The sequence below is a fragment of the Emydura macquarii genome, unplaced genomic scaffold, assembly GCF_026122565.2.
Source record: "Emydura macquarii macquarii isolate MOO-44397 ecotype Brisbane River unplaced genomic scaffold, CSIRO-AGI_Emac_v2 contig_2636, whole genome shotgun sequence".
NCBI lineage: Eukaryota > Metazoa > Chordata > Testudines > Chelidae > Emydura > Emydura macquarii.
The window spans coordinates 4,711,365-4,738,414 of record NW_027132773.1 but is presented as its reverse complement, the minus strand read 5'-3'; the positions used below and the strand labels follow the sequence as shown (position 1 = coordinate 4,738,414).

The 27,050-nt window shown below is 42.2% G+C and overlaps 1 protein-coding gene across 4 annotated transcripts in view; it reads right to left on the bottom strand.

Annotated features, from left to right (window-relative positions):
* The window catches only part of GRIP1 (glutamate receptor interacting protein 1), a 482,567-nt gene that overhangs the window by 45,951 nt on the left and 409,566 nt on the right, over positions 1-27,050 (bottom strand). The window contains exons 10-15 of one of the 4 annotated variants that reach the window (XM_067564076.1): positions 26,159-26,314; positions 14,034-14,220; positions 13,286-13,431; positions 11,537-11,617; positions 702-771; positions 208-362 (exon numbers count right to left, since the gene is read on the bottom strand). In XM_067564076.1, coding sequence (XP_067420177.1) covers positions 208-362; positions 702-771; positions 11,537-11,617; positions 13,286-13,431; positions 14,034-14,220; positions 26,159-26,314 — 795 coding nt within the window. The remainder of the gene's footprint in view (positions 1-207; positions 363-701; positions 772-11,536; positions 11,618-13,285; positions 13,432-14,033; positions 14,221-26,158; positions 26,315-27,050) is intronic. The other 3 variants (XM_067564078.1, XM_067564077.1, XM_067564079.1) reach the window with 3 other exon arrangements.

The window sequence follows — 27,050 nt, the reverse complement described above, 5'->3', positions numbered from 1 at the left end:
CTACTGCAAAATCCTTGTAAGTAATATAGTCATGCAGACAATTTAGACTGTAGAGAGCCCCGTGTTTCTTTTTATTCTGAACATCTTTAATTGGCATTAATAAATAGAAACCAAATTTAACAAACTTCCTAACCGCACTCTACACAAAAATAATAATCCTATGTTCTAAAATACATGAAAGTGCATAAAAATCTGTAACCAAGTCACCGTTAATACCGGAGTTATCTTCATCTTTGCGGATCTTTATCTTTACAAGGTCCTCACAGTGTTGAAGGATCTGAACAGCATCTTCCATGGAGCAGTTGTCCAATCGAATGTTATCTATGGCAAGCAGCTTATCACCAAGCTCTAGCGTTCCAGTTCTGTTAGCAAATGAATAACATTACATGATTAATTAGCAACATTTAAAGATGCCATTTAAAGTACTGTTAACTCTAATGTACCATTCAAATGGATTTTTAATGATTTAAAAAAATTAATACAACTTTTTTGGTTTGGTTTTGGATGACAATCATTAGTTTAAATTAGTGGAAATTAAAAACATATTATTTATTCGTCCAGTAAAATTGATTTGAAATTCAATTGATTTGGAAACTAGACAGACCAAAGAACTCTTGTAAGACAGCTTCTATGTGCATAGAGGATACATGGGTCACAAGCTGAAGGCAACAGACATTTCCTAGAAGTTCGAAAGATCTCACCTGTGAGCAACACTTCCTTTCTTGATATCAGAAATGACAAGGGGATCCCCTGGTTTTCTACTGGATGGAGCTGTAATAAAGAATACCCACATGTATACTATTTATATACATATATTTATTTATATAAGATATACTACACATACCATTTTTATGTACCCACAATATACATCACACACATACATAAATTACACACACAAAAACTAAATTAAAAGAACAATGCAAAATCAAGCATCCAAGAGTTAGGAAATGCCATATTAAGGTTGCCTTGCCTATGCAAACTTAATTTGATCCCTTGTGCATATGCATCACGATTGAGGCCAGGCCTACACCTGGAAGGCTTTGCTGATATAGCTATACCAGCTATACCATTATACAGTAGAACCTCAGAGTTATGAACTGACCGGTCAACCACACACCTCATTTGGAACCAAAAGTACACAATCAGGCAGCAACACACACACACACACACACACACACACACACAAGCAAATACAGTACAGTACTGTATTAAATGTAAACTAATAAAAATATAGGGGAAGTTTACAAAAAAAATGAAAAGGTAAAGAAATGTTTCTGTGCTTGTTTCATTTAAATTAACATGGTTAAAAGCAGCATTTTTCTTCTGTATAGTAAAGTTTCAAAGCTGTATTAAGTCAATATTCAGTTGTAAACTTTTGAAAGAACAACCCTAATGTTTTGTTCAGAATTATGAACGTTTCAGAGGTATGAACAACCTCGATTCCTGAGGTGTTTGTACCTCTGAGGTTCTACTGTACTAGCAAAGTGATTCTAGTGTATACACAGTTTATACTAGCAAAACTGTGCTTTTGCCAGAATAGATTATTCCAACCCCCACCTATGAAAAGGGTTTAAGTGACTTGCCCAGCATCACACAGGAACTGTGTGATAGAGGCAGGGAGGGAATCCAGTTTTCTGGGATAACATTCAGCCACCTTAAATACGAGACTGTCTCCTCTCCCTGCAATTCCCTGCCTCATTCATTACACATCACCAGACTTCTGTAACAAATGAAGCAAGGGTGCTACAGACAATCTCCTTCACTTCACAACCCTGATTCATACCCAGAGCAAGTCTAATTTGTGCAAAAAATAGTATGTGATCATATAATTAAAGACTGTATCATAATGCATACACACAAGGGGGCTGAATTAAAATAGCACAGCAGCCTTAATTTTTGCATTTCCTGACTTTTGAAAGTGCTTGACTCTGCAACCTTAATGTTCTTTTAAAATAATCTGTTGTGTGTAATTTCCTAGGTTTTTAAAAAAGCAAACAAAAAAAAAAATCCACCATGTGGCATCATATTGACACTCAGATGGGTCATCAACAGGGTTCAAACCTTTAGATCCATCACACACACCTTTGCCACTCGAGCTAAGGGAGTAATTGATAGCAGTAGTAAATTGTCATCATCTATGTGGATCAGCACTAGAGGTGGAAGCCTCTACTGAATATGTTCAATTTTTCAAAGGCCAGATTTAGATCAGATTTTTATGGAGATGGCCAAAGGCAAATCCCTGACACAAAGGCCAACCCCTGCCAAGTTTCAAGTCCCTGTTCCAAATCATGAAGTTTTCAAAGAAAAAAATTGCCAGAATTTTTTAAAAAAACATTGTAATTTTCCTTAGCATTGTTTTTAGAAACAGCTGAACTGTTTTGGCTGGAGTTCTCCAAAAAAACGCAGACGCCTGGCATGGAGAATTTCAGCCCAAATGGTTAAAAATTGGCAAAGTTAAAAGAAATTAAAAACAGGGTCTTATAATGAGAAGTGTTGTAAAGTAACATTATTGGTCGGTGGTACTACCAGCCCTACTTATAATAATTTACATATACACACACACACACACACACACACACACACACCTCAACATCCAAACCCAAATCCTTTGAGTCACACAAAATGTTTTGTTTGACCCAAAACTAAATTTTTTCAACTTTTTTGTTTTTCTGAAAAAAACTGAAAATTTCTTTTTGTGTCAACCTGAAATGAATTTTTTCCCCAAGTTTTTGGTTCAGCTCCTGAACCAAAAAATCAGTTATTTACACAGCCCTAGTTTCTGTGGCCTAGTTTAAAAAATGGAAAAGTTTTAATTTCCAGAAGCAGTTAATTGGGTATGAAATTGGTGGTAACTACAGTATGAAAGATATAGTCACTTATCTTGGCAGACTATGGATCAAGCTCCTCATCCAAAGCGTATTAATATTAATGGAAAACAGGCTTTTCACAGCTCCTAAATGGATACTAAGGGGACCGCTAACCCATTCAAGAATTTTGGGGAATCCTGAAAGAACATTTTTCTGGGAGGTCAAGGGTGTAAAGCCACCAATAAAAACTGTGTGTGTTAGAGCAACATATGACAAGCCATTTGTATTGAGAGACAGTTGACACTAGAGTTGTGTGAAAACCAGTGGCTTTAGTTTACAAGGATTCACATGAACTTTTCTTATGGTTTTAATTCATTATGATTTGTGCCTCCTTAGTTTCTAGTTTCAATGAACACATCTTGAACAACAGTTATGGAAGGTTAGTAACTGTTTTTCCTTCTTCAAGTGCTTGCTCATGTCCATTTCATGCTAGGTAACTGTAGGCTGGTGGTACTGTACGGCCTGGGCATTGCAGCCCTTCCTTAGTGCCTGTGCACCAGTCTTAGCCCCGGCTCTCGGGCAGGGCGGGCAGACAAGTAGTCTATAGCCTCTGGCCTTAGGCAGGGCGAGGCGAATAAGCAGTCTGTAGTCTCCAACCCCCGGTTGGGGTGAGACAGGTAAGCAGCATCAGGGGAGAACACTTTCTCCCCGGGTGGCTAGGGAAGTGGGGAGGGGGACGCAGGCCCACCCATCTCCACTGCGTCCCAGCCCAGGGCCCTAGCAGTGGCAAAGGCATTTGCCACTGAGTCGGCGGGGCTCCCGCTGCAACATGCCGATGGGGTCTTGCCTCTGACTCAGCTACTGGCTATGGCTGCCCCTGGGCCACTTCCTCCCCCTAGTCCCCAGGTACCTGTGTCTTCAGTGTCCTCGAGGTCGCTGGGGTAGTCGGCACACGGAAGGCTCACCAGTACCTCTTTGTTGACCAGCAGCAAGTTGGGGAGCTTCTCTGCAGAGGGCAGCTCCTCCAGGTCACAGGGTTCCGGGGGCTCAGCATCAGGCAGCTTCTCCAGGTCAGGCCCGGCCTCAGGGGGTATCTCCCACCCGTGGGCCTCCGGGGGCTCGGTCCAGTCACTGCAGTCCAGAGGACCTACCCAGTCCCTGGGGCTCGGTAGCCCGGTCCAGTCACTGGGGCCCAGAGGACCTACCCAACTTACCCTGGGGCTTGGTAAGTTGGGCAGCTTCAGGCGCCTTGGCTCTGAGAGACAGTTGCTCAGGGTGGCATGAGAGACAGTTGCTCGGGATGGGGTCAGGTCTACGTTGCAGCCGGTGGGACAGCATGTCTGCCTCCGGCGGCAGCCTGTGTCCGACTGAGCGGCGGGGCCTACCTTTTATACTTCCTTCCTCTGCGGAAGCTCCGCCCCTCTGTCGCCGGGCAAACTGGCCTGCCGGCCCTATCACTGTCTGGCTCCTTGGTTGCCGGGCAGACTGGCTTGCCAGACCTGCTCCTGTCTGGCCTGGGCATTGCGGCCCTTCCTCGGGCCCAGGCTCCGAGGAAGGCCACAGCGCTTTCCTACAGTGACTCACAAGCAGTACCCCAGGAGGTGGGCTTGAGTTCATGGATGTTCTGATTGCAACACTGCTCTTCCAAAACTGGCATCATCACGGGCCTGTTGGGTGATGGTGTAATGGGATGCGAAGGTATGAACCGACAACCATGTAATGCAGCTCTGCAGATGTCCTGGATTGGTACCTGAGCAAGGAATGCTGATGAAACCTGGGCTCTCGTGGAATAAGTGGTCACGATGGCCGAAGGTGGAACCTTCACCTGCTTGTAGCAAGCTTGGATACAGGTGGTTATCCAGGACAAGATTCTTTAGGATGACATAAGTGGTCCTTTCATCCTTTCCGCTACTGCTATGAAGAATTGCATGGACTTACAGGAGGGCTTAGTTCTTTCGATATGGAAGGCGAGGGCCATTCTAACATCCAATGTATGAAGCTGATGTTCCTCAGCAGTCTTGTGAGGTTTTGGAAAGAATACAGGAAGAAAAATGTCCTGGTTGTTGAGGAATTGCAACACCATCTTTGGTAGGAAGGCCAGATGGGGGCGCAGCTGGACCTTGTCTTTGAAGAACACCATAAAAGGGGGTTCTGACATCAGGGCTTTGATCTCAGAGTCCCTAGGGGTTGGGGTGATTGTTACCAGGGAAGCAACCTTCCAAGAGAGAAGCAGTATGGGGCACGATGCTAAAGGTTCGAAGGGATGCCCCTTGCGCTTCAACAGGACCAGGTTTAAGTCCCATGGGAGGATCGGATCACAAACCTGAGGGTAGAGTCTCTCCAGCACTTTGGGAGAACACTGATCTGTCAGGCACTGGAGAATGGAAGGCTGCGATGGCTGCCAAGTGAACCTTAATAGATGAGAGAGCCAGACTTTGATATTTCAGGTGGAACAGATAGTCCAAAATAGACTGCAGAGAAGATCAGGATGGAGAGAGATTCCGTTCAGAGGCCCAACAAGTGAAAGTTTCCATTTGGCCAAGTAGGTAGCCCTGGAGGAAGGCTTTCTGCTACCTAGAAGACTTGTTGAACCTGTTCCGAGCAGGTCTGCTCTTCTGGGTTCAGCCACACAACAACCATGCCGTCAGGTGCAGGGAGGCGAGGTTCAGGTGAAGCAACCAAACGTGGTCTTGTGAAATCTAGTCTGGGCAGGGTGGGAGTGTGAATGGAACTGCCACCGAGGGTCCAGAAGCATATGAACCAATGCTGGCATGGCCATGTCGGGGCTATCAGGATAACCTTCGCCTTGTCCCATTAGATTTTTAGGTGGACCTTGATAACCAAGGGGATTGGTGGGAAGGCGTACAACAGGCAGTCTGCCCATGAGAGCAGGAAGGCACTGGAGGGGGAGCCCATGCTGTGCCCATGCAGCGAACAGAACCAGTGGCATTTCCTGGTCTTTCTGGTGGTGAATAGGTCCACCTGGGGAGGCCTCCACTTCTGCAAGATGACACTGATGACTTCTAGGTGAAGAGACCACTCTTAGTGAGAGGAAAAGGATCTGCTGAGGCAATCCGCCAGTGCGTTCAGGCTTCTGGGAGATGTGATCCTGGCACAGGGTTGAAAATCGAGCCCCTTCCTGACTGTGGATGTAAAACACTGATGCAATGTTGTCTGTCAAAACCTGCACGACTTTGCCTGAGATCTGGGGAAGGAACACCTGGCAAGTCAAAACTATTGCCCTGAATTCCCTGATGTTTATATGCAGGGAGAGTTCTTCCTAGGACCAGAGGCCTTGAGTCCTGAGACTGTCGAGGTGGGCTCACCACCCCAGGTCTGACACATCCAAGACTAAGTTACTGATGGATAAGGGACAGCAAAGGGTACCTCTTTCAATACAGATCCTTGGTCTCTCCCACCAGGTCAGCAAAACGAGCACTCAACGCAGAATCGTGAGTATTGAGTTCAAGTGGTGTCTGCTCAGAGAGTAGACTGACCCCAGCCACATCTGTAGGGGTCTGAGGCATAGCCTTGTGTACTGCACCACACAGGTACATACCGCCATGTGACCCAATAGTTTGAGGCAGACCCAAGCAGTGGTTAGTGGCTGGGTTGTGACCCTGGAAATCAGGTCCAACATCACCTGGAAAGGGGCTTCCGGCAGGGAGGCTTCAGCCTGAGTCGCATCGAGAACTGCCCCAATGAACTCTATGCTCTGAACCAGGACCAGAGTTGACCTCTGCTTGTTTGTCAGCAGACCCAGTGTCTGGAAGGTGGCCTGAAGTGTACTGATGCTGTGCTGCACCTGAGTCTGCGACTAACCTTTGATCAACCAATCATCAAGGTACAGCTAGACTTGCACATCTCGATGCCTGAGAAAGACTGCTATCATCATCGTGAAGACTCGTGGGGCTGCCAATAGGACAAAGGGAAGTGCGGTGAATTGGCAGTGGTGTTGACCCACAACAAACCAGAGGAATCTTCTGTGACCATGGAAGATAGAGATGTGGAAATACGCATCCTTTATGTCCTGGGCATCATACCAGTTTTCTGGATCCAAGGAGGGAATGATGGAGGCCAGGGAGACCATGCAGAACCTCAGTTTCTTGAGATATTTGTTGAGGCAACACAGGCACAGGGTGGGCCATAGACACCTCTTGGATTAGAAAATATCAGGAGTAAAACCCTTTCCCTCTTAGGTCTTGAGGAACTTCCTCTACAGCACCTTGCACTTCCTGGGCAAGAAGCTGCTCATGAGAAGGGTCCCTGAAGAGGGATGCGGATGGAAGGTAGAGGGAGGGGTGGATGAAAATTGGAAGGTGGCCAAACTTACTGACCCTCCAAGCCACATACGACAATCTTCAGAAGTTTGAGAGCCAGGGAGCACCTGCCAGGGCTTGGGCTCCAGCCCCACAGGAAGCGCCTGCCTGGGGTTGGGGATCCAGCTCCAAGGAGTGTGCTCCTGTTGAAGCCCCAAGCCCCAGCAGACATGCCCCATGGGGCTGAATACTCGAGACCACCCTCCCCACTGGGCAGAAGCCCACAGCCCCACCACCCTGCCACAGGGCAGAAGCCCTGAGCTCTCTCTCCTCCAGTAGGCAGAGAATGGGGGAGGGACATGGGGGGGGGGGGGCTCCACAAGCTGCCTTTTAACTGTAAAAGAGCAGCATGTGGCTCATGAGCTTCGGTTTGGCCACTCCTGTTATATATGACCAAGCTGGGCTGAAGGTTGACACCTTCAAAAAACCTGTCTGGCTCCACCGGGATATCTATGAGAGCCTGACTGGGAAGCTGAGGTAGGAGGGAGGGGTTGGTGTCTGCTTATAACCCTTCCCTTCTCTTTTGTAGGGCTCCTGCCTAGGCGGCACCGCAAACCTGGGAGGCTGTTAGGGCCTAAAGTGTTTCCTGGGGTCTAAAGTGCTTCCGAGGAGCGAAGGATAGGCCTCAAGTCCTTGAGGCCATGGAGCCAGAGAAGAAGGGGTCTGCCATAGTGTCCTGACGGGCCCCATCACCGCTTTGTTAACAGGCAAGGCCACTCTGGAGGGAATCACTGCAGCCAAGATGTCAATCTGGCTGTGTGCTGATCCCATAAGCTGTAACCCTTTTCAGGAGTTCCTGGTGGGTCCTGAAGTTGTCTTGCGGGAGCAGGTTACTAGGGCCTGCGATCACCTCATCCAGGGATGACAATAAGGAGGCCTGTACAAGAGGTGAGGCTCCCTCCTCCTCCTCTACTTTTGCCACATTCATTGGGGCCATTTCTTGGATGTCAGTACCGGAGTTGGTGTCTGGTGCCTGATGGGAAGAGGTGGTAGCCCGCCTTTCTGACACCACCGAGTATGAGCAATGAGACAGGGGGAACTGGGACCAGGGGAAACCCCCAAGGATTCCAGTACTGCCACTGCATCAGCCAGTGGCCAGGCGCTGGCAGGAGGGCCAGTACCAAAGTCCGAGGTAGGTTCTGGGAGGAGCGAAGATTCGCTTTCTGGCTCAGATGAGGATTCTTCCTCTGGAGACCATGGCGGTGCAGTACCCACTTCTATCTCTTAGCGGTGCTGGGGAACTGGGGATTGGCCACAGGCCAGTGACCGCTTCATTGAGACCATGGAGGGCTTGCCCCTGCACCGTGCCACAGTGGAGCTTGCCACACCTTGTTCCTTTCTGTCCCCAGTCGCCTTGGCTGACAAGGGACCTTGAGGGATTGGTGGGATTGGGAGGGACAGCAGGTTTGCCACCTGGAAAACCTCCGGAGTTGAATGGGCCAGCAGACACCTGACACTTTGGCTGCTCCCAGGAGTCAGTGGTGACTCATGTACCGGACTCAGCACTCTTGGTGGAGTCGGCAGAGCCATCAGTGTTTCAGGGGAGAAAGAGTGGCCCAATGCGGGTCTCACTACACTAGTCACTCTCCGCTTGTCTTTATTCTGCACTGGAGAACGCCCTCTCTCGGTGCATTGTTTCTTATGCCTTTTCCTCTGCACTGGGAATGGAGAGTGGTGCTGGGAAAGGCACAATGCCGGGGGAGCACTCCACATGGATACCGAAGAGCTCGACGCTGATTCAGATTGGCTTGGTTCCAAGGCTGGTCTGAGGGCCACTTGCATGAGAATTGGCTTCAGCTGAATTTCTCTATCTTTTCTCATGCAAGGTCTGAAGTCCCTGCAGATCTGGTACGTCTCCTTAACATGAAACTCTCCCAGGCACGTTAGACAGCTAGAGTGAGGGTCACTCACTGGCATCGCCTTATTAAATGAGGTACAGGGTTTAAAAGCCTGGAGATCGGGGTATGCCCCTGAGGTGAAAAGTCCCTTGACAACAGGGACAACTACTAACACTACTATGTACACGAACTCTAACTAAGAACTATATACACTAAGTATAATACCTATACAGATAGAAAGTCCAAACCACTGGGTAAGAAGCCTTGCTGCAGCAACAAGGATCGTTCCAACAACCATCATAGGCAGTAAGAAGGAATTGAGAAGGCGTGGCCGGTGGTGCCCCTTATACTGGTGCATACGCACACACTCCTGAAGGCGCTAGAGCTGGTCCTATGGATACTACTAAGGAAAAATCTCTGGCAACTGTGCATGCGGCGTGCACACACCTAGCATGGAATGGACATGAGCAAACACTCGAAGAACCTTTATATATGAACTGAAAAAGAGGTAGTAGAAATGATCCGTAAAGACTCCCGCATCAGAGTGCCCGCAGGAGTAGTAACTACAGAGTGTCTACAGTGCTTACCCACACCTAGCCCAAATGGCTATTATATCACCTGAACTCACATAGTACTTCTGCTCTGAGCTTGATAGCTCCAGCTTTGTGGAGAGTTGAATTTCACCCACAGTGCATGCAGATTCTTATGTTGTTCTGTTGGGCCATTTTCATTTTGTTTATTTAAAAGAAATCATTTAGCATTATGACAATAATATCAATACATGGCATGCTGATATTAATGTGCCATAAATGCCCTGAGTGAAACTTAAGGGAATTAGTATAAAACCATTCATCCTGTTAAATCACATTGGCTCATTTCTGAGTTAATTAGGTAGAACAGAACAAAGTATTAAACCAAGCACAAGTAGCACTGACTCAAGGCTTTACAGCAGGGGTGGGGAACGTCCGGCCCACGGGCCGTATAAGGCCCACGAAATCATTTGGTCCGGCCCGCAGGCCCATTCGGCGGTGGGGGGGAATTCGGCGGCGGCGCGGTTCCGGAGGGGGGGGGGGAGGGAGGGGGCAGTGCCTGCCACCGAAACCCTGCCGCCGTTTGCCCCTTTTCGGCGGCGAGGGGGAATTCGGCGGCAGACACTCATCAGGGTCTTGGCACAAAAAAGGTTCCTCACCCCTGCTTTACAGGGTCTGAAATGTACCATACAATTTTGCAAAGTTTTAGTTAATGAGTGGAGGATAAACACTTAAAAAACCTTTGTATTACACCAATCAGAGATAGAAAATATATTAAACATCTTCATATAAATCAATATAAATAATATTATTAATACAAGGAAAAACTAATTGTTATAAATAATCAGGAAATCAGCATGGAGCCAAAGTATAATAGCTAAACAGAACAGCCTCTTCCTGGGTCTTCCCAGTATTCAGTATTTTTATTTGTATGAATGATTCATGCGTTTTCACTCTTTCTGCTGACAGACTTGTGATTTTAATTTGCTTTAAACTGCATTCCTTATTGCATCGAACAATTCTTGATATGATTATATAACAAATGGGAACATAATAATCTGAGCCTACAGTGGTGCATCTCATTTGTTCTTCAGATGCAAATCATAGTGCTGAATTCCTCACTGCACTTTTGACTAATTTTAATCTGTCATGCTGCTAAAAGCTTTGAGAATATAAATTAAAGCACAAAAACCTACAGATATTTCACAAAGTATTTTGCATAAACATAACTCTGAACAAAGCTAATGGTCTAAGTAAGGCCACAAAAGCAATGAAATTTTAATTCCAATTAAGCCAGATTCATCACTGGCATATGTGCTCTATGCGTAACATCCATTAACTTTAATGGGATTGTGCCTGCTTGCACCAAAGGCTGAACTTGTTATGCTGGGTTTACCAAGGTCAAGTTACAGCCCAGAGTTTTTACTCCCTGTGGAAAAAAATGAGAAAATATAAAAAATATTATTTCAAATGTAAAATGACGATGTCAAAGTGTTTAAAAAATTAAATTTCTCTCATTGTTATTTTGACTTGAAATCTGTTTCCTCAAGTGTTTGTTTATCCTGCTCTTAAAAATCTCCAATGATGGAGATTCCACAACATCCCTAGGCAATTTACTATAGTGCTTAACTATCCTGACAGCTAGCAAGTTTTTCCTAATGTTCGACCTAAATTGCCCTTGCTGCAATTTAAGCCCACTGCTTCTTTTCTTATCCCCAGATATTAAGGAGAACAATTTTTCTCCTTCTTCCTTGTAACAATCTTTTATGTACCTGAAAACTGTTATCATGTCCCCCGCTCAGGGTATGTCTATATTGAGGACGCTGCATCGGGCTCACTAGCTATAAACATATTAAGGAAACTACAAACCTGTAAGAAGGAGATACTTGATAAGAGATTGCATTGCTAACCATAACATCCTGGGAATAGCACACAAAGAGGTATTTCAATTGAAACTGACCACAGTCCATGATTATATGATCTACTTTTAGCTATATAATATCCTACAATAGTGGGCTTAAAAATTAATCATAATTACTTACAACTTATGGTGATGCCAAGCTCCACGTTATGCTTCTTTGGTAGTTTTACATGAAATGTTCCACTACTTGGTATAACTGATTCTGTAATGAAAAGTAGATGATTTACAAGATGCAGTACTTGCAAGGATGTGGAGTTTTAAGTGCAAGCCAATGAAAATACATTAGTAACACTGACATCACACCTACTCATTCATGAAAACGATGTAGGAGTTGATGTTAAAGGAGCATGATACACACAATATGTTTTATACCAGTGACAGTTATGTTAAGGGTCTGTAGCTCCATTATTCTGAGGTTTAAATCTCAACTGATGGAGATACTGCATGTGCCTACTGGTGGCTAAGCCTAGAGCATCTCAGCTGAGACGCAATTTTTTTATGTGCGTGTACATGAAAAATTGACTGCTGTCAGGTAGCTTTTAATTAAAAAGACACAAAATAAGTCCTTACAATTTCAGGCACTCTTTGGTGTAGGCCTACGACATTTTGAAATATTCACTTAATAACTGCGGTGGATTTTATATCTCATGAAAAGTAAAGGAGCAAAAACACAGATAGTGAGGGAAAGCAATGAAAGTTTGAACACACAGCACTACATCCCAGTCCTGACTTGTGGCATTTCTTTTGCCCCTGATAAATTAGATTGCGTGTTGCAGTGGTTTAAAGATGTAAATAAATAGCCACTAGCAGCTAGAAATCTGATTCTGCTCTGGTGAAGGCGATGGTAGTTTTGACATAGACATTATTGGGAACAGGAATAGTCCCAAAGTTTGAAACACAAAATTCATTTTCATTTGTGACCTCAGGCAGATTTAAAATTTGCTCTCCAGTTGTTCATGGTGTTATTTTTGAATATTGCATTTACTATGTATAAAAATGTATAGATAATATGCAATAGCCTGATCATACTTTAATGGAAATTTGCATACTAAGATATCACTCATAATTATTATTGCAGCAACCCTTATAAGGGATTTTGCATAACATGACCATTAAATGAAATTACATCTGTAAAAATATTTATACCATGAAAAATCACTGCAAACTGACACAGTAACAGCTTCTAAGGAGCTGTTATTAAATTAGTGGGGATGTCTTAATGGCTCTTAATATTTTATTTAAAATATATACATATATACTGTGTATGTGTATTTTAGGGTGAACATCGTTTACATACAGTGCATATTACACATATAATCTGTGATTTTGTATATGTATTGTATATACTTCAATACCTTGAGGGGGGGGAGCCATAGTAAAGTAAAAGATGCATTGGCAACGTTATGCATTTCCTGACTTTTACTAATTGAAGTTTTTGTATATAATTTACATTTGCTGTTTTTAAAGATGAAATTCTTATTGATATTATTTTTAGTTCACACCTCAAGAATGGAACCATTAAGATTTCTCCACTAATCCACTGTTTACATAACACTTTCCTGTACAGCAAAACATGTCGTTAGCAGGTAACACTCTGTAGAATATTGTAATACATTTAGGAATATTCTGCTGATCTAAGACACCATCTCTAGAGCATTTGTTATTTCCACTGGGATTTTGGAGCACACTGAGGAAGGCCATTTGCAACGAGAAACCTACATGAAAAGGTGCAATTTTCAGAGGTGTAGCGTCACAAACAAATGGCATATGTGAAAATAAAGTTCCAGTCTCATGTGCCTACCAAATAAAATACACATGGAAATCATTCCTAATACTGCCTTGCAGAAAAAAAATAATTGTATGTTCATACCTGCAACATCAAACTCTATTTCTAAAGTGACCTTGCTGGTGATAGAAGAGTCTCTGAGAAGCTGATTAGCTTCTTCAAATGTGCTGTCTTCTGTTGGGATTCCATTTATTGCCATTACTCTGTCTCCTATTTGAAGAACCCCACACCTTGATATACAATAATAAAAATTAGCCTTTAAATGTACATGTAACCAGTATCCAGTTATATCAAATAATTCCCATCTGAACTTTAAAAAGTATGACATATCAGCTCATTCTATGCAGTGGCAGCTAGTTGTATCTACTATTGAACTAACGTGGTTCTACATGAAAGCATGTTATTATAAAAATGTATAAAGGTGCAGCTGAAATGTTCCAAATAAGTAATTAATAATTAAAAACGTGAGCATTTCCTATATCGTGATCTGAACTAAAACTTAGCAGAGATGGATGTGGTTTCCTCCACTGCAGAGAGTATATTAGTTTTGAACTTCAGAGATTTTTTTTTAAATGGATTCTCATCTTTTAAATGAATATAGCCTCTACACTGCTGTTGGACAAATCAGCAAGATAAAGGCAGTGGTTCTTGTTACTTGTCTGATGCCTGACCAAGAATATAAAATGTTATTTTCAGACCAGGGAGTTCATAACGTGCTGCATTTTCACTGAGCAATGATCCATAATTTATCAGAAATCTGAAACCAAACCAAACCATCCCCAGGAATGGTCTGCAAGATATAGTTAGGTGTAATCATCTCAAAGAGCCTCACCTTTCTGCTGGGCTGTCAGACTCAATATATGAAATCAGAGGTGGAGAAGACAAGGTCTCAGTGGCAAACACGCTACCTTGGAGCTGTATCCCAAATCCTACAATGGGGTCAGCTGTCAATGTAACTTCTGTGGTTTCTGTGTGGACAACTTGTCCGGCCAGACCAACAGTGCTAGAGGCTAAAGACACTAGAAAACAGAACAGACAAGAGGGAAAGACATTCAGACGCAGACAGTAGCAGTGTAACTGCTTTCTGATATAATCCATTGTATAGACTTTAGGGGCAGAAGGGACCATCCTAATCATCTAGTCTGACCTCCTGAGAACCTCGTCCACCCACTCCTGCAATAGACCCCTAACCTCTGGCTGAGTTACTGAAGTCCTCAAATCATAGTTTAAAGATTTCAAGTTACAGAGAATCCACCATTTACACTAATTTAAACCTGCAATTAACCTGGGCCCCATGTGCAAAGGAAGGCGAAACCCTCCAAAGGGCTCTACCAATCTGACCCAAGGGAAAATTCCTTCCCGACCCCAAATATGGGAGTGAGACACCTGGGAGAGAATTATCTGTGATAACGCAGAGCCCGCTGCCCCATCACCAGTGTCCCAACACCAGCTATTGTGGAATATTTGCTGCTAGCAGTCCAAGATGAGCTTGTCATTATCATTGAATCATAGAAGATTAGGGATGGAAGGGACCTCAGGAGATCATTTAGTGCAACCCCCTGCTCAAAGCAGGACCAACCCCAACTAAATCATCCCAGACTGGGTTTTGTCAAGCCGCTCCTTAAAAACCTCTAGGAATGGACATTCTACCTCCTCTCTAGGTAATCTATTCCAGTGCTTCACCACCCTCCTAGTGAAAAACTTTTTCCTAATATCCAACCTAGACCCCCACACTGCAACTTGAGACCATTGTGCCTAGTTCTGTCATCTGCCATCACTGAGAACAGCCTAGCTCCATCCTCCCTGAAACCCCCTTTCAGGTAGTTAAAAGCTGCTATCAAATCCCCCCTCATTCTTCTCTTCTGCAGACTAAATAAGACCAGTTCCCTCAGCCTCTCCTCATAAGTCATGTGCTCCAGCCTCCTAATCATTTTTGTTGCCCTCCACTGGGCTCTTTCCAATTTGTCCACATCCTTTCTGTAGTGGGAGGGAGGGCCCCAAATCACTTCCCTCAATCTGCTGGCAATGCTCCTATTAAGGCAGCACAATGTACTGTTAGCCTTCTTGGTAACAAGGGCATGCTGTTGATTCAGATCCAGTTTCTTGACTACTGCAACCCCCCAGGTCCTTTTCTGCAGACCTGCTGCTTAGCCAGTTGGTCCCCAGTCTGTAGCAGCGCATGGGATTCCTCCATCCTAAGAACAAGACTCTGCACTTGTCCTTGTTGAACCTCATCAGATTTCTTTTGGCCCAATCCTCCAATTTGTCTAGGTCACTTTGTATTCTATACCTACCCTCCAGCATATCTATCACTCTGCCCAGCTTAGTGTCATCTGCGAACTTGCTGATGGTGCAATCCATCCCATCCTCCAGATCATTAATGATTAATCATTAATACTGTGGGAGACTGATCAGGAACAATCAACATGGATTCACCAAGGGCAAGTCATGCCTGACCAACCTGATTGCCTTCTATGAAGAGGTGACTGGTTCTGTGGATGTGGGGAAAGCAGTGGATGTGATATACCTTGACTTTAGCAAAGCTTTTGATACAGTCTCCCACAGTATTCTTATCAGTAAGTTAAAGAAGTATAGGTTGGATGAATGGTCTATAAAATGGATAGAGAACTGGCTAGATCATCGGGCTCAATGGATAGTGATCAATGGCTCCGTGTCTAGCTGGCAACCGGTCACAAGCAGAGTGCCCCAGGGGTCGGTCCTTGGGCTGGTTTTGTTCAACATCTTCATTAATGATCCGGAGGATGGGGTAGATTACACCCTCAGCAAGTTTGCAGATGACACTAAGCTACGGGGAGTGGGAGATATCCTGGGGATAGGATACAGAGGGACCTAGACAAATTAGACCAAAAGAAATCTGATGAGGTTCAACCAGGACAAGTGCAGAGTCCTCCACTTAGGATTGAAGAATCCCATGCACAGCTACAGACGGGGGACTGACAAGCTAGACAGCAGTTCTGCAGAAAAGGACCTGGGGGTTACAGTGGATAAGAAGCTGGATATGACTCAGCAGTGTGCCCTGGTTGCCAAGAAGGCTAATAGCATATTGGGCTGCATTAGTAGGAGCATTGGTAGCAGATCGAGGGAAGTGATTATTCCCCTCTATTCGGCATTGGTGAGGCTGCATTTGAAGTACTGTGTCCAGTTTTTGGCCCCCCACTACAAAAAGGATGTGGACAAGTTGGAGAGAGTACAGCGGAGGGCAACAAAAATGATTAGGGGGCTGGAGCACAAGACTTATGAGGAGAGGCTGAGGGAACTAGGCTTGTTTAGTCTGCAGAAGAGAAGAATGAGGGAGATTTGATAGCAGCCTTTAACTACCTGAAAGGGGGTTCCAGGGAGGATGGAGCTAGGCTGTTCTCAGTGGTGGCAGATGACAGAACAAGGAGCAGCGGTCTCAAATTGCAGTGGGGGAGATCTAAGTTGGACATTAGGAAAAGGTTTTTCACTAGGAGGGTGGTGAAGCACTGGAATGGGCTTCCTAGAGAGGTGGTGGAATCTCCATCTTTAGAGGTTTTTAAGCTGTGGCTTGACAAAACCCTCGCTGGCATTATTTAGCTGAGGTTAGTTCTGCTTTGAGCAGGGGGTTGGACTAGATAACCTCCTGAGGTCCCTTCCAACTCTAATCTTCTATGATTCTACGATCATTAACCTTTTTCACAGCCGCATCACATTTGTGGCTCATAGTCATCCTGTGATCAATTAATACACCAAGATCTTTCTCCTCTTCTGTTGTTTAAAACTGATATGTCCCCAGCGTATAGCAAACATTCATCTTATTGGTCCCTAAGTGCAAAACCTTGCACTTTGAGCTATTAAATTTCATCCCATTGCTATTTCTCCAGTTTTCAAGGTCATCCAGATCTTCTTGTATGATATTCTGGTCCTCCTCTGTACTGGCAATACCTCCCAAGTTTGTGTCATCTGCAATTTTTATTAGCACACTCCCACTTCTTGTGCCAGGTCATTAATGAAATTGTTAAATAAGATTGGCCCCAAGATCAATCCCTGAGGAACTCCACTGGTAACTTCCCTTTAGCCTGGCAGCTCATCTTTCAGTATGACCCGTTGTAGTCTCCCCTTTAACCAGTTCCTTATACACCTTTCAGTTCTCATCTTAATCCCCATTTTCTCCAATGTTACCAATAATTTTCTATGTGGAACTATAGCAAATTCCTTACTGAAATCCAGGTAGATTAGATCTACTGCATTTCCATTGTCTAAAAAATATCAGTTATCTTCTCAAAGAAAGAGATTAGCTTGGTCTGGCACGATCTACCTTTTGTAAAGCCATGTTATATTTTATCCCAATTACTGTTTACCTCTATGACCTGAATTACTTTCTCTTTCAAAATTTGTTCCAAGACCTTGCATACAACTGAGGTCAAATTAAGAGGCCTGTAATATCCCAGATCATTTTTTCCCCTTTCTTAAAAATAGGTTTTATGTTAGCAATTCTCCAGGCATTAGGTATGACTCTGAGTTTATGGATTAATTAAAAATCCTTGCTATTGGGCTTGCAAATTCACGTGTCTGTTCCTTTAATATTCTCGGATGGAGATTATCCGGGCCCCCCCATTTAGTCCCATTAAGCTGTTTAAGTTTGACTTCCACCTTGGTAATTTCCACTTTCATATCCTTATTTTCATTAGCCATGCTGCTACTACCCCTAAACTCCTCTTTACCCTTATTATAAACCGAGGCAAAGTATTTGTTTAGGTGTTGGGCCATGCCTAAATTGTCTTTAATCTCCACCCCATCCTCAGTGTTTAGCACTTCTTTGTTCTCCTTTTATTTATATGGCTACAGAACCTTTTATTATTGGTTTTAATTTGCTTTGCAAGGTCCAACTTTGCTTGGCTTTGGCAGTTCTCACTTTTCCCCTACACTTTCTGACTTCCAACACGCAGCTTTCCTTGGTGATCTACTCCTTGTAAGATTTCTGCTTTCTAGTAATTACTTGTCTGAGATGCTTGCTCATCCAGCTTGGTCTACGCAACCCTGCCCTATGAATTTTTAACTCTTGCTTGGGAGGCTTCAGATAGTTTCTGCAACTTTGACTTAAAGTAATTCCAAGCCTTCTCCACATTCATATCCTTGAGTTCTTCGAGTCCAGTACACTTTCCTAACTAATTTTTAATTTTTTAATGTTTGCCCTTTTGAAATCAAAGATCCTAGTTGCAGATCTATTTTTGTTTATCCTTCCATTTAGTTTAAACTGAATTAGCTCATGATCACTCGAACCATCAGTTCTTCTATGAGGTCCTCACTACTCATCAATACCAAATCTAAAATAGCATCACCTCTTGTTGGTTTAGTAACTATTTGGTGAAGAAATCTCTCAGCTATCACATCCAGGAAAATCTGGGCCCTACTATTATTAGTAGTATTTGTCCTCCAATCTATATCTGGGAAGTTAAAGTCTCCCATAATCACAAAATTTCCCATAGTATTTATTTCATTAAAAACATTCAAAAGGTCTCTATCCATATCCAAATTGGATTCTGGGAGGATCTGTAGCACACCCCAAGCACTATCCTAAGGGAGCCTCTGGTAGCTTTCTTTCACAAAGTGATTTTGACCCAAACAGATTCCATTTTATCCTTTCCATCATTTCTAATTTCCTTACAGTCTACCTCATCATTAATATACAATGCTACTCAACCATCTTTACCTTTATTTCCGTCTTTCCGGAACAGCACATACCTTTCAATATCTATATTCCAGTCATGACTACTATTCCACCATGTTTCTGTTACTCCTATAATATTTGGTTTCACTTCCTGCACCAGTAGTTCTAATTCCTCAATTTTGTTATCCAGGTTCCTTACACTGGTGCATATCTATGCAATAAGCTCATTGAATCCCAGAGACAATCAACTTCTCTTTCAGACTTTGTTTAGGGCAAAGTTTATCAATAATATTTAAATGGGTATGACAGCTAAAAGAATAGAAAACAGTTGATTTTACAATTTAAAAAAGAATATGCCTGAATAACTCAAATTCTGTTTGCATTAAGTTTTGATTGTGGGGCTGAGATTTTCAAAGAAGCTTATAGGAGTTAGGTGCCCAACTCCCAGTGACTTTCAGCCTAACTCCTGTAGGCTCCTTTGAAAATCTCAAATATTTTATTCATTAGCAACAGGGCAAATGTCCTAAAGAGGTAGGAAATTTGACCACCTATGGTGAAATTTCTCATTAACAATTATGTCATGCTATTTGAGCTATGTAATTCCAATTAATCAACCTTTTCTGCTTATAACACAGTATACACAAACATATTTGTGAAAAGAAATTCCATATGGTTCTTCAAAAAGACTGACCCTATAATTCCCATAGAAAGACCCCTATGTGCTTGCAAGATTCTTATATTTCAGTCAGACTTTTTTTGCTCTCTTTATTCCCACTCCATCTCAACTGACTGCACTGCGGTACAAGACAAGAGAAAAATGACTGAGATTCAATGGCAATACCTACACAAAAAGAGTAGGGTGCCCTTGGGTACCTTGATCCCTGTCTAATGAGGTCTTTTATCATTGTTTATATGTAGACACTAGAAGAAACTATTATTTTATACAAAAAGGACAGCACTAATTCTTTCCCATTTCTAGTTAAACCAGTAAAACACTGCTGCAGCAGTATCCCTAAATCCTCCAGCACTTATGGCACTGCAAGTATATTTCAATTACAAATCTAGGCTACTACCCTCTCCTCCTCTAAATGCCTTCTGCCTACAAGGAATTAGCTAAAATGTAATGGCTCACGTGAGGGACAGTTTAAGTGCTTTGTCATTTTTTAAAGAGTAAAACAAAGTTACTACTTGTTATTAAATATGTTGTGCATTTTACAAGTTGTTAGCACAGCCATACAAAAATCTCATTGGTTTTCCTTCCTCGGGGTTTGTGTAAATATTTCCTTCAGTTTAGGATTTGCAGCTCTAGTTTTTTACTTTCAGTTTCAAGTTAATGTGATTTTGCAAATTTAAGGCTTGATTCAATACCCATTGTAGTCAATAGGAGTCTGTCCATTGGCTTCAATGGCTTTGGATCAGGGCCTCCAGACGGTCTTTTCATATCACTTATTTTCCACTCACCTAATTAGGCGGTGCCCTGAAAAAGAAATTGACTATGATCTTATTATAAAAAACAAACAACCCCCTCACCCCAGAACCTTAAGCATCATCCTGCTTAGTACCTTATCTTCTAATTAGCTTCCCTTACGTCTCTTCTCATCTTGATTTTTTTTTTTTTTTTTTTGGTCATCATCTTCCTATTTTGTGCACTGTCTAATTTTAGATAGCAAGCTCTTTGGGGGCAAACTTAAAAAGCCTAAAGGGACTATTCCTTAATCATGAAAAAGGCACACACTGTCCAAAATAAAAAGCTTACCATTTTGCAAGTAAAACACAAGAATGCAATAACTGAATCCCCAACCTACCAGTTGCTTAGGCCTCCCAGTCTTTTATATCTGTCATTCATTATCAATATATTTTTACAAGCTTGTTTTTTCAGTACCTGAACTACTATAAAGTTTTGACCAAATCAACCTAAATATACTAAAAGCATGTTTAACAGGCTAGACAGGAGTGCACATATTTTAAAAATTGACAAATTCAGTTCAATTGTTTTCTGCAATTTTACTTCAACAGTTTTTCACCATTTTGAAAGCAATGAACGGTGACGCAACTTAGTTCACAGATATAGATTTGGGGTAGAACTCTGGATATTCATGTTAAATGTGAAAAGAGAGGAAAGGAACTTAGAGTTACATTCCATCAGCTACAGTTCAGCCTTCTTTTTCTACCCTGGCTTCACATATGACTTTTGCATTTAGGTTCAACTCTGTAAACTACAGAATAAAAAGATTCTGTGGTTTCTCTAAAATTAGTTTTGATTTTGTGCGTGTGTGGTTCCAGTTCTTTGTTGCTATTAGGCTGATTTCCACTGAGATGTCGACAGTAGCATCATCAGCTTGCAAACCGTCAAGTCCCTTAAACCTCCTTTAATCATTTCGTAAATTTAGTGCCTATCTGCAGAGTCTCTTGATATGTAAAATGGGTGCGATGTTTTGATTGAAGTTCTCCTTTTGATCAATACAAACTTCTAATACAGCTGAGCAGCATATTTCAAATGACTTTTTTTTGTGTTGAAAATGGCTTTAAAAGTTATGAGATCATTCTACTTTTTCAATGTTTTTGTTTTTCATATATGTGTGACAAATTGTTGGCATGTAATTTAAACTTTTTCCAACAACTCAGCATGAGGCTGATAGTGACGGGTGAAGAATTTTTTAAAACTTCTATAATTCAATAGCACTGTGTTAGATACTGCTTCTTACTCAATGAGTAGATAATGTACTAACCATGAATAGGTCAGAGAATGATTGCACCTGAGAGTTTTCATTTTTTTCATTTTATGAGCAAATCGCAAAGACCTCCTTGTCATAGTTTTCTCTGCACTTTTGGATGGCATCATCATCAACTTAGGCACAATATTCGGAGGTTCTATTTTCAGATACAGAATCGATATTTTTAAGTAGGCACATATTTTTCTCTATGCTTATGCCATTATCAGGTCATCTCTCATATTCATACAGGCATCTTGCCTTAATGTCAATGCCAGATCTATTTGTTAATTTTTCCTTTAGTTTCTGCATTTACGAGTGGAAATCTGTCTTGAAAAATATATCTAAGGTAAAGTGCTGTAGTCTTATTTTAAATTCTTCAATTATTTTACACAATTATTTTTATGGCATAATCACCAACTGATCTTTGCTCTTTTTTAGGTGTTGATAAGGGGAGAGGGCAGCCCTTACATGGCAGCTTCCTCTTTTGGAAATCCAGGGTATGTAGATAGATACAGCCACCTGATACACTCCTGAAGAGACTGGTATGAAGGGAAGGAGGACTAAGAGCATCAAGCCTCCATCTTAAAAGACATCAAGGTTGAATGGAAACATAGGGGTTGGTTAAGGCCTTCATTGATTGGGATAGTTTGAATCAATACCTGAACTTTTGGATGCTTTTGAGAATTGGACTCCAAAACTTTGGAAATTCCCGTTCCTAAAATTTGTCTGGGGTTTGATTATGGTGTATCGGGGCTTTGAGTACTATACGTGTATTTCTGCAAGAAAAGCATGCAGGATACTGACCCCAATAAATCTTTGTTAATGCTGAGGTCTAGTTTATTGCATGCTTTTATACGTACATTGGATATGCGAACAGCTATTTTACCAAATGCTCATACATGTACATTGTTGGCCTTCCTGGGGACTGGTTTACTATGTGCTATGCAGTATGTAGATTTGTAATTTTGAGTTTGGGGGTTTCATACTCGGTTTTTGTTATTTCCCTAATAATGACAGAAAAAGAACAAGAAATATTAAAAGGTGAACAGGGATTATTTTAGCTGCATAATTACAAGTTGGCAGAGGAACTCTGGAAAGTGTAAAATGCTCCATATTCCTAAAGGCAGTGGAGAAATTAGCCAACAATAGCAACATGTGATAGATGCGTGTCATGGGATGTCCCAGGCTGTCTCAGCCACTAACGGATTAATAGGGAAACTAACAGCCTGCTCAGGTGGGGCTGATTGGTGGACTCACAACAGCTACAGAGATAAAAGGACTGCAGAACAGAAGAGCAGGGTGGCTGAGGAACCATGGAGAACAAGAATCTTCAGCAACAGGCTGGTGAGAAGTTGCCTAGGAGACTGGACCTTTTGGAGGAGGGGACTACAAGAGTGACATGGAGGAACAGCCTGCAGGCAGGCCTGGTAGGAATCAGGCCAGGGAAACTATAAGAGGCGGGCAGAGCTTGAAGCCAACCACTTTGTACAGGTCCCTGGCCTGGAACACAGAGGAGTGGCCTGGCCTGGGTTCCCCTAGCAAGGGGGCTTATTAAGGCCTTGAATAAGTAAACTGTACCTGAAGGACTAGGGATTGTGTACCCCTCATCAAGAGCCACTGGTCTCCCGAACTATTCGGCTTTTTAACATGTGGAGAGGGGAAAGAACTATCAGGAACCTGGGCAGAGAGCTGAGGTCATAACAAGAAAGCAACAAGCAGTCTAGAAGGCAGGCAACACATCAAAGGAGGGAACCTGAAGCAGAGTTGCTGTGTCACCTGATCCTGCTGAGAGGGGGCACCACATATCAAAGGGACTGCGCCAACAATGAGGATTTTGTGAAAAACTAAAAAACATGGATGCCCAAGCTTATCTCTAATTCCTACCAGATGTATGGCCATGACAACCATCATGTAAATTCCTATATTTCACCAACCCTGGTATAAATGTGATCTGTCCTACTTACATAGCCACACTGCACAGCATTTGGGAATTTAAACTCTACCCAAACAGTGACGTAATTGTTTGCATAGTAAGTAACATATGCCAAAAGTGAAAAAGCAGAGGAAAATTAACTGAGAGGAAAAAATAAGGGGCATAAATAAAGTACATGATGGCAAACAGGTGTCTTTAATTTTTACAGTCACGTGTTTGGGAAGACCTACATAAGTATTACAATCATTGCAAACTCATGGCAATAAAATGTTTATAGTACGCTACATCTTCATACTTTATTACCATGAGTTTGGGATGATCACATTAATTATGCGGGTTTTTCTAACAAGCGGCAATGAAAATTCTATAGCGCCCTTCACCAACATATCTTCTCCCTTTCCATCAGCAGACAGACTTACTACAATTTACACTTAAAAGTATCCCATAACAATTTGATTGGTTAGAAATTGGTCACTAAACCCAGAAGAGATTGTGCTATTGCTCTTCGAGGCAAAGGCAACAATCTACATCTGATATAAATCACTGTTGTCAAGCAGAGACATTTGAGCAGTCTCCCATTAATCCCCTACAAAAGGAGCTGGAAGATTCTTCTGCTTGGCAGTGGAAGTGGTCATCTCTCTGAAGGACAGAGGAATTGCCATACAGAATCAGATCCTAGGTCCATCTAGTGCAGTGTCCTGTCTATGACAATGGCCAGCACCAGATACTTCAAAGGAAGGTATAAGAACCCCATAATGGGCAGATATGGGGTAATCTGCCCCCTCCACCTTAAATGTTATCCTAATCTCTACTAGATTTAAAACTTGAAGCATGAGATTTAATATCACTTCCTGGGGTGGCTGCATATGCAGTTTCTCATTAATGCAGGAAATATTCTTTGATGTTGCAGCGCTTATGTGATTAAAGGGTGAAAATCACCCCTGTGCAGAGGGCCAGTACGAGCCCAGCCCATGCACCACTTACACCCTTTTATGGGCCTTGTGTCAGTCCTCAACACAGGGGAGAATTTCACTAAAAGACTTAAGTTTATTTAAAATACAATACAAACAAGTAATGACTGTCTGCAAAGGCAATGGCAGTAATAAAATTGTCTCAAGTAGTAATAGTTTCAATTGCACAGAATGACCACAGTCTGATGGTACACCACCAACTCAGGAAATATTTTTGTCTTGGGCAGTATTTTACTACTATCCCTTTCCAAATCAATTAGTATTTATATAATAATCCCCGTATATCGCTGCATGCATACAGAGAGAAAGAGACTCATACCTTATTATACCTAAACTTATAAATGCCACACTGTGGATTGACACAGTACCTCCTAATGACCCTATGGGATGCATCAGCAGATGATAAGTCAAAATATGTATTGGATCAAATGGCTGATAAGATAAAAAAATCTGAAGAAGGGCAAAATTGTGTGAAAAGACTAAAGGAACTAGCAAAAAAACCTCTCAGTCTCACATGGAGTTATTTGCTATTTCCCACAAAAATCAAAGATGATTTACATTGACAAGAAACTGCCATTTTGCTGTGACAAAGACAGATATTTGAGGAGGAGCATTTTGTGCTATGGTGGAATCCCACAATTCCCTCCCAACCATCCCCAGGAGAAACTTGTTCAATGGTGGAAATAATGAAAATTCATCTCTGACTAATGCTCTAATTCTGCAAGCTGAGCTGAGCAGGAAGGCCCACTGGAACTCTAAACATAACCCTTCCTCATTCTTGCTTGCTGTCTCCACTCTTGTGTGTTCACCTCATAATCTCTGAATTTCTGGAAATAGCAATAGGCAAAATCCTGGAATCCAGAGGTACTGGCTGATCTCAAAATAATAGAACTAGCCAGTCCCTTTATATTATTTGGATGTAGGTTTTCAGCAGTTTACTCAAGTGTAGATGATAACATGATTACAGGTTTAGAGAATAAAATAAACACATGATGAAGAACTGTAGAAGAGACAGTAGATGGGTGGCTCAGTAAAGTGCATACATCCAGTGTAATTTCACATTATTTACACTAGAAGCAGCCATAATACAGAAAAATCATTTTGATCAAAAATCAGACTTTGGAATATCATTAGTGCCAATACAACGAAGATCTTTAGTCCCTATTATTATCCAGCTCTTCTTATAACTCACCCAAAGTGAGCCTACTTCTCTAAAATTATGATCTAGATACAGCAGTATGGAGTTCCCTTTAACTGTAGTGGCAAGCTCCTCTCCTGTGGTTTAACAATGGAACTTATGTGCAGTCTATTTTTGTACGTTCAACTATGATTTCTATTTCCTGGGGAAAGGAAAAAGGAATTTTAATATCACTTCCAATACTAGCATTGTATATCCATCCAGAGAGTACTGAGGCAAACTACACTAAAATAAAATATATTTTTAACCATGGGTTACACGAACTAGAAGTAATCACCCTATTTTAGTGTTGGATGCAAACATTGTATATTGCTGATTCCTGCTCCCCCATATCGAACACACGGATATCTAAACTACTGCTGCTTTCCTGATATCTTCTCTTTAATATATTTGCCAAAGTAAAACTGCAGTCAACATTGTGCCTTTTTTCTGATCTTGTTTCCCCAGCCCCTATTTGTCACACACTTCAAATGACTGCTATTACCACCTACATGAGCTTTTGAAGTCCTTCTTTTTCATTCTCCGCCTCATCATTGTTCCACGTGGGCTGGTGGAGTAGCGGCTGCGAGGTAAGGTGCTCATGTTCAGGGAACTCAGGCTGTACGCACTCATGGAGGTAGGAGAGAAGGACGAAGACACCAAAGCTGCTGTAAAAAATTGGACACTTGGCACATAGCAGGGAACAGTGCAGCACAAGCCTGTAACTCACTCATGAATCAGACAATAAGTATGGTGCGCAAAAATGATTTGTGTATATCTAGTAACAAAGACACATATCAAACCTTATGTGTGACCCTAGACAACAGCATAGCCAGAATTTCAACACCATGTGAGGCATAAAAGGAACTAGGAGCTAGGAACTAGCAAAGACAACGTAGACCAAAAAAAAAAAAAATGTCTTACTTTAAGCAAAGTACATAAAATAAAATATTTTTGATACACAACCATGAATCAATATAAATCAATGTATCTGGACACTAACTCTAGAAATGCTTTTTTAATAGGTGATTTCTGACATAAAATTTGTAAGCCATTCTTTGTATTCAAAGATTATGCTGCACATAAGGTTCTCAAACCTAATGATCTAGTAATATGGTTGAAAAAATCAGGTCATTGCGAATTTTCAAGCCTTTTCTCATCTACAAAGGCTGTCCAGTTAAAGAAAGAAAGAAGGCATAAGTTGTCAGAAATAACCTTGTCATAGTTATGAAAAAAGTGTGAACACTCACAAAATGGAAAGCTTTAACTGCCTGAAATGAGAGAATTATGAGAGGAGGAAGAAGAAAAAAAATATGTCAGGAGGAAAAAGCATGGAACATTACAAAGCTTTTTTTGAGGAGGCATTTTCTGGAATTTCAAGGCTGGCATCCTGCAATGATCAAG